This window comes from Anguilla rostrata, chromosome 7, assembly GCF_018555375.3.
Source record: "Anguilla rostrata isolate EN2019 chromosome 7, ASM1855537v3, whole genome shotgun sequence".
In the NCBI taxonomy this organism is placed as follows: domain Eukaryota; kingdom Metazoa; phylum Chordata; class Actinopteri; order Anguilliformes; family Anguillidae; genus Anguilla; species Anguilla rostrata.
Window position 1 is genome coordinate 53,883,380 of NC_057939.1, and position 8,044 is coordinate 53,891,423.

General features: G+C 43.8%; 1 protein-coding gene across 4 annotated transcripts; it reads left to right on the forward strand.

The window, feature by feature from the left end:
- Nucleotides 1-2,783: 2,783 nt before the first annotated feature.
- On the forward strand, nt 2,784-7,889 carry cnga1b (cyclic nucleotide gated channel subunit alpha 1b). Of its 4 annotated transcripts, none has more exons than XM_064345193.1 (8): nt 2,784-3,034; nt 3,687-3,845; nt 3,979-4,041; nt 4,342-4,383; nt 4,495-4,626; nt 4,944-5,048; nt 5,406-5,512; nt 5,794-7,889. In XM_064345193.1, the coding sequence occupies exons 2-8, from the start codon at nt 3,748-3,750 to the stop codon at nt 7,293-7,295; spliced, it is 2,049 nt and encodes a 682-aa protein (XP_064201263.1). In that variant the 5' UTR covers nt 2,784-3,034; nt 3,687-3,747; the 3' UTR covers nt 7,296-7,889. The 4 variants fall into 4 exon arrangements, with proteins under 4 accessions (XP_064201263.1, XP_064201266.1, XP_064201262.1 ...); XM_064345196.1 differs by having other exon boundaries at nt 3,733-3,845; XM_064345192.1 differs by having other exon boundaries at nt 2,784-3,017.
- Nucleotides 7,890-8,044: the final 155 nt, after the last annotated feature.

Sequence of the window (8,044 nt, forward strand, 5' to 3'; positions counted from 1 at the left end):
ATGCAGGAAGTGCAGCAGGCGCAGGAAATGCAGGAAGTGCAGGAAATGCAGGAAATGCGGGAAATGCAGGAAGTGCAGGAAATGCAGGAAATGCAGGAAATGCAGGAAGTGCAGGACATGCAGCCGACGCAGGAAATGCAGCCAGCTCAGCCAGGGTTAACACATTCAGACCCTGCGACAGGCAGGAGACCACCCTCGGCGGGCAGCAGATGCCCCCCACGCCGCCGCCCCCGGAGCCCAGCGAGGTCACCACGCATTCGCCGCTGCCACTTGGGGGGCGGCGGGGGCACGGGAGGAAGAGACTGTTTCCACGGCAACGGGACCGCGCTCCTGCAGAGAGAGGGCCCGCCCCGTTCCCACAAATGTCCCATCCCGCCAAACCCGAAGCGAATAATTATTAGCGACATTTTCGGTTTTCACCCACCTGTACGTTAGTGTGATGGTGCACTCCACTCTCATTTAGAAAGTGCAGGGAATCGTTATTTTGTTGACACTCCTTATTTAAGATTACCACAGTTCACATATGCTGGATCATATGCTGGGCATCCGTTTAGCTGTTTTTATTTGTTTTTGTTTTGTTTTGTCCTGATGTTATTGGCCTGCTGCAAGTGAATGTCTACAGTTTGAAGCGCAGCATTTAATAAAAAATAAAATACGAAACCACCATACTGGCTTGGCAACTGTTTGGTACGGAGGGATGGGAACTATGCTATTTCCCATTCTCTGCAAATAACAATTAAAAAACTTTTTTTTTTTTTATCAGGCTCACAATCACGCTGACACCATAGAGCAGTTCAGTTTGAGGCTCTCGGCTCAGGCGTGTACAGTAGGCCCTGCTTTGTGGGGATTATCGTATAACACAAGTGAACCCTGCCCATGCAGTGGATGAGTTTGCTTGTGAGTTATGAGAGGAACTAAATGTGACCTGTTGTCACGGGGACAGTTATCCTAATGACTGACTGCCCCGATCAACCCTGGCAGAGTCCACTCACAGTCAGAAGAAAGGGTTCATAAAGGCTGCTCTGTGTCTCCATAGGGGAATCCAATCCTGCTCAAGGGTTCTTTGCCAGGGGAAAAAGGTTCTAACTGGGAGCTTTTACACTTTTCACACCTACGATAAAAGGTTACCTTAAGAACCTAATGAGGTACTTTAGTGACTCAGCTGATGTGGGCGGGGGGGTGGGGGGATTCATGAATTGTGATGGTGGTTATGCAAACATCTACCATTTACATATTTATGAATTATAAAAAATGTACCTCCTCCCTCCCTTTGGTATTCATTAAAGACATCAGCTGTGTGTAGAAGCAGCATTAGAGAGAATGCACTAAAAGCCCTGCCACACGCAGCCATTCAAACTGTGATCATCACAGCTGCACTGCAGTTAGGGAGATTGCATGCTGTGCCTCTGCTCATTCCTTAAGTGACTGTGCGAAGCACCGCATTGATGTTTCTCACAGCGTGATGTCAGAACAGACAAGCAGGGATTGGCTGTCTGGTAAAATCAACACTATGCAAACTCTGCCTTGTGTCTGAAATGCTTAGACAAACTACACACACTGCGGATTATCTTGTTCTCTTCAGTGTCAAGAGCAGTTGATGTAAGCTGCCAAGGTGACATGTATTCACCATGTATTACAGTGCATACTGATCATTTTATGTCTGGATATCAACCTTAAGAGATTAAGGTTAGTAACCCTTACTTTACCTGTGCTGTACCTGTACTTCTTTATAAGGCTTTTAAACCAGCAACGTCCTGGTTCTAGCTCAGTTATAGAGTGGAGAAGAGGGCCAGCACTGTTCTGATTGAGGTTAACCCAGAAGGCTCTCTTTAATAGGATTAAGGGATAGGGTGTAATGCTGACAGGGCAGAATAAGAGAAAGCTGGGCTCGACGGAGTAATCCTAGCTGTTCCACTGCTCACGGCTCAAGGTGAACCGGGTTCCAGGTGAACCGGCTCCCAGGTGAGAAACTGCAGTGAGGGTAGATGTGAGGGAGGCCTCGAAAATTCAAAAACCTCCAAAAACTGGTGATTCTCTATTTCACCCAGTAGCCTAGCACACTCATGTATACACTCACGTATGTGACTTTCGTGCCCGACAGCCTTCTATACTGCAGAACATATTCCCTGCTATGCTTGTATCCACACAGGCCCAAAAACCCCATCAAAGCAGTGCCCATATCTGTCTTCACATGGGAGAAATGATGGCCTGTTTTGGTTTCAGGTTCACTGATCTACGAGTGTCCAGACTATACACGAGCAGTAAGGCGTTAGAAATCAAACGTGGTTGTCTGATGGATAAACTTGCATGAGTACATAGTGCCCAATGTCAGCACTTAGTACAAACACATTTGGATTTGGGGGCGTGGCCAAACATCAGGTGACACTATCAGTATTTAACAGGGCTAAAACATCTTCCAAGGTACCAATACAACGATGACAAACAAACAGTGCAGGCAGAGGACATTACAGTGGTCATGAAAAAATAAACAAAATACTGATTACTTTCCTCTGTCTGCAAGCCAGAAGTCCATTCACTCTAACCCTTAAAGAAATAAATAAATCTCATTAGCTGCAGGTTTGAAAAGCAGAGGTGTTACAGCTGATTCCAGTGTCCTCCCAGTTGTGACATAGCTGTGATATATGAATTATGGTTTAAAATGTATACACACCAGCACAGTGGCTCTGTCATACCACAGCCCCATAAAGCACCTCATCCATATTTATGAGCTCTCGGCCAGGTGGGGCAAACGGGGACTTTGCGACGGCCATTTTGATCCATCTGCAAATCCTCAAATCACACTCAGGGCCAATTAAGTCCTCTAACAGACCAACAGCGCTACTCTGAAGCTGGGGAACAAATATGGGAAATTATCAGCAAATGTGACACTTTTGGGGAGACTGAGAAATTCTGTGTGCGCCTGTCAGGGAAAATGATCGTCCGTCAGAGTATCTTTGCATTCGGGAATGGATCTTGACAAATAGGAGACAATAAAAGCCACACAGACCTGGATTACGGTGACTGCTAGCTCTAGGTGAGTGAGATTTTCGCTTATTTAATCTTACATTTAATAAGTATGAAGTTATTTCACATCTGTTCACATTTTCTTGATGTATTAGAAGTATTTGTATGTTAAAGCAGGCCTATTTTACAGGGGTTGTTTTTTCTGTCATAACTAAAAGTAAATTATTGATATTTATAAATGCAGCTTAGCTTAGCTGGGTTATTGTTTATTTTATTATTATTTAAACATTTCTAAAACCAATATAATAATAATAATAATCATCATCATCATCATCATTATTATTATATACTGCAATTATATTGTACTTTGTACTTGTACCCACAACTTTTCCCACAAGTGATTTTGCCTCAAAACAAAGGCTGAAAATTGCGATTAATCCATGTGTGATCAAATTAAATAAGTAGATAGAATCAAATCCGGGACAACTGCACCTAATTATAACCTGTCCCCAGTCCTCATGTCGTCAGGGAGAAGGACAGACTGGTTCATATAACGACATCAGTGGGCAAGCGTTGAGTATTATTCTGTGGCAATGTCCACTGCCTATACCCTTCTTTTTAACTTTTTAAAAAATATATTCGGTTTCTGAAACAAGGGTTATGAAATTATTGGCACCATTTAATACTGAAATGTACAGTGACGTGTTGTGCCTCTGATGCAGGCCCTTACCTCCCATGGTACGGTTCGGCTCGGTTTGTGTTTGGTAGGAACCGAGACAGAAGATGTCCAGGATTAACACACAGCACACACACCTGATCCCCCCTCGGATTGTCCTGCTGGCAACGGGTGTTGGACCCGAGCAAGATGGCGCAGACAAAACGTGAGCACTGGGCTTCTGCGTGTTTGTGACTCAATGTGCTTGCACCTTAACTTCCTGAGCAAACGCTAAGAGGTCTCAACAAATATATTCATCAATTTTATTTCTTCTCCCCCCCCCCTCCCCCCCACCACAGAGATGTTCGGAGCCCCTGCCCTGCCATTCTATTCAACGTAAACAACAGCAACAACAAGGAGGAGTAAGTATGAAAGCTATAAAATGGTCCTTTAGACGGGTGACATGAAGTGTTCTTTACGAGATAACTTCCTGTGAATGAGTTTCCTGCTGATCAATCAGGCGCTAGTTGCTTCTTACATCGCCTAGTCATGCCTGTTACTTCTGTGGATACTGACACTTAAGGCTAAACATCCAAATTTTCTGTTAGAAACACTGGTTGTATTCGAATAACTACTGAAATCATGTATTACATACAAATAAATAACAACAACTGAGAGAGATGGCAAGTTTAAAACTGCATATTCACCCTACTCTTTTACAGAGATGAGAAGAAAAATAAAAAGGAGAAGAAAGAAAAAAAAGAGTAAGACATCATGTATAACTGTAGTCAAAATCTTTTCCATAGCAAGCCACATTCAGTTCAGAATACCAGTTAAAAAAATAAATCACATGAATTCCCATTTTTTTCCTGCAGAAAAAAAGAAAAGAAAGACAAGAAAGAAAAGAAAAAGAAGAAGGAAGAGAAAGAAAAGGAAAAGCAGAAAGAGAAGGAAAAGGAAAAAGAAAAAGAAAAAGAAAAAGAGAAAGAAAAAGAAAAAAAGGAAGAGTATGTGGATAAATCTTGTGCGATCATCAATCCTTAACTTTTACAGCAACAATTTTAAAGAAGATTTAAACTGCAAATTAATTCCAACAGACAAAAACAAACAAAATTTGAGAGATTCAATGAAATATTATCACAGTAACATGTTCAGTACTAAATCAATTCTCACTGAGTACATTTTTATCTGGGCTCATATAAACTATGATGGAGTTAAATAAACACTAATAATTGTACTGTGTGGATCTTATTTAACTATGAAAATGCATTAATAAATGAGTGTGTTTTGCTAATGAATGTATTTGTGCATGTGTACGTGGCAGGCCCAAGGAAATCTTTGTGATCGACCCAGCGGGCAACATGTACTACAACTGGCTCTTGGTCATCACCATACCTGTGATGTACAACTGGACCTTGATCATCGCCAGGTAACGTGAAAAAGAACAATCGTATGTGGCCTATTGAGGCCTTCATATGATTCATGAGCCTGCTCAAGCTCTTTATTGGGAATCCTATCGATCACTTAAAATGATCAGCAATTAAGTATGACAGCAAAATGGAACCTTCCGCGTTTTCCTTACTGTGTATATTTTGCACAGTGTTTGAGCTCTTCTGTGTATAATACCTGTTGCAGCACTTGACACAGAGTAGCTTCTAGTCATTCAATTGAGATTGGCATTCTCAAGTGCAGAAATGCAGGAACATATCAATGATGTGATATCGCATTTGTGTGTGTGTGTGTGTGTGTGTATGAACACTAACACTGTATTACTGTATCCATGCAGAGCATGTTTTGAAGAGTTGCAGAATGACTACTTGACCTTTTGGTTCATCATGGACTTTGCATCAGACTTATTGTATCTGGCTGACATGGCATTCAGGACCAGAACAGGTGAGTTATTTGGCAGGAGTTAAAGATGGCACACAGAATAACACACTACCCTCTGATATGATAACATTGGGTAGCCTCTGCTGCCAGCATAGCAGTCTTTTTTGGGATAAATATAGTTCCAATGTTCAGACAAGTCTCCTAGACAAATTTACTGGAAACTGGCAAATATTTTATTATTATTATTATTATTATTATTATTATTATTATTATTATTAATAATAATAAATGATTTATAGTCTGAATTACCTTCAGTATTGCTGTTTTTCCTGTCCTCCATCTAGGATATCTGGAGCAAGGCCTGTTGGTCAAAGATGAGAAAAAGCTCAGAGACCGATACATGGACAGCCTGCAATTCAAATTAGATCTGGGTTCTATGGTACCAACTGACGTTTTCTACTTATACTACGGACTCGAATACCCGGAAATCCGTCTCAACAAGTTGCTTCGAGTGAATCGCATGTTCGAGTTCTTCCAGAGGACAGAAACGAGGACCAACTTCCCTAACGTCTTCCGGATCTCCAACCTCGTCATGTACATCGTGATCATCATCCACTGGAACGCCTGTTTCTACTTCTCCTTCTCGAAGGCCATTGGGTTCGGAGCAGACCCGTTCGTCTATCCCAATGTTTCGGACCCCGAGTTTGGGCGCCTGATCAGGAAGTACGCATACAGCATGTACTGGTCGACCCTGACCCTGACCACCATCGGTGAAACCCCTCCGCCCGCTGAGAACTCGGAGTACTTGTTTGTGGTCATCGATTTCTTGATGGGCGTGCTGATTTTCGCTACCATCGTCGGTAACGTCGGCTCCATGATCTCCAACATGAACGCCGCCCGGGCCGACTTCCAGGCCAGAATTGACGCCATCAAGCAGTACATGAGCTTCCGGAAGGTCAGCAAGGACCTCGAGAAGAGGGTCGTCAAGTGGTTCGACTACCTGTGGACCAACAAGAAGGCTCTGGACGAGAGGGAGGTGCTCAAATTCCTCCCTGACAAGCTACGGGCCGAAGTGGCCATCAACGTCCACCTGGACACGCTGAAGAAGGTGCGCATCTTCGCCGACTGCGAGGCGGGCCTGCTGGTGGAGCTGGTGTTGAAGCTGCGCCCTCAGGTCTTCAGTCCGGGGGACTACATCTGCAAGAAAGGCGACATCGGCAGAGAGATGTACATCATCAAGGAGGGGAAGCTGGCGGTGGTGGCGGACGACGGCATCAAGCAGTTCGTGGTGCTCAGCGACGGGAGCTACTTCGGCGAGATCAGCATCCTGAACATCAAGGGCAGCAAGGCGGGAAACCGCCGAACCGCCAACATCCGCAGCCTCGGCTACTCCGACCTCTTCTGCCTGTCCAAGGACGACCTGATGGAGGCGCTGACGGAGTACCCCGAGGCCAAGGCCATGCTGGAGGAGAAGGGCAGGCAGATCCTGATGAAGGACGGGCTGCTGGACCTGGAAATCGCCGCCCAGGGACCCGACCCCAAGGAGATGGAGGAGAAGGTGACGAAGATGACGGGCACCCTGGACCTCCTCCAGACGAAGTTCGCGCGGCTGCTGGCCGAGCACGACGCCCTGCAGATGAAGCTGAAGCAGCGCGTCACCAAGCTGGAGAGGAAGATCACCGACGCCGGAGGCGTGGTCTTCTCCGAGATGGCGGCCCGGGAGGCAGCGACTCGCGGAACGGCGGCAGAGGATCAGAAGACAGAGACAAAGGAGGAAGAGAAAAAGGAGGGAGAAAAGCCAGAAGAGAAAAAAGAGGGAGAGACAAAGGAGGAAGAGAAGAAGTAGTAGCCGTGCATAACTGAATCTCCTGAGAACTTTTTTCTTGTGCTGCTCTTAATGTGAGAATGTAAAATGTATTCAGTACATCAGTGTGTAAAAAAAAATAATGCTGTATTTTGCAGAGTTGAAGGGTTATTTTACAGGGACCACTGAAAAGGAAGAAGGATGTGTACTGTGGACAGTTCATTCACGGGACTAACAAGAGCTGTTCAAAATAACAGAATACGAGTGAGAATGAATGCAGAGATAGCCTGATATTTATCAAACATGCTATCTGGACGTTGAGCATCACAACCAGTGGAAAAGAAAAATATTATTTTTATGATGTAAAATGTATCACGTATTTATTTTTAAATCTTCCATAAGCATATGAACGCACACCATACACTACTGTAACTTTGCCCTGATCACTTTTTTTTCCTCACAATATTCACTTATATATATATTTCTTATTTTACTCAGCCATTTTCCTCATTACGCCATCATGTTTTCCTCATAGCATTTATTTAGGTACATCTCATTATTTTCCACATGCAACACCTCAGTCCATTTTTGGTCAACTTTCCAAATAAAGTAAATAAATTATGAATTATGGATGTATATGTAAGCTTTCATTGCATCAATTGAATGTTTCTTTTTTTTTTCATTAACTGTTGATGTAAAAGGTGGCAATGGCTTATACAGCAGTCACGGCACACCATTTGATTGTTTTCACGCCTAAAGTTAATCCATTAATATTCTTTGTATGTTTCATT

What these genes read in the sequence shown, in the direction of transcription:
- cnga1b (XM_064345193.1), top strand. Translation starts at nt 3,748, where the DNA reads ATGTCCAGGATTAACACACAGCACACACACCTGATCCCCCCTCGGATT. An exon ending in AACAGCAACAACAAGGAGGA is followed by an intron (nt 4,042 to 4,341) that starts GTAAGTATGAAA and finishes ACTCTTTTACAG; the next exon opens with AGATGAGAAGAAAAATAAAA. An exon ending in GGCATTCAGGACCAGAACAG is followed by an intron (nt 5,513 to 5,793) that starts GTGAGTTATTTG and finishes TCCTCCATCTAG; the next exon opens with GATATCTGGAGCAAGGCCTG.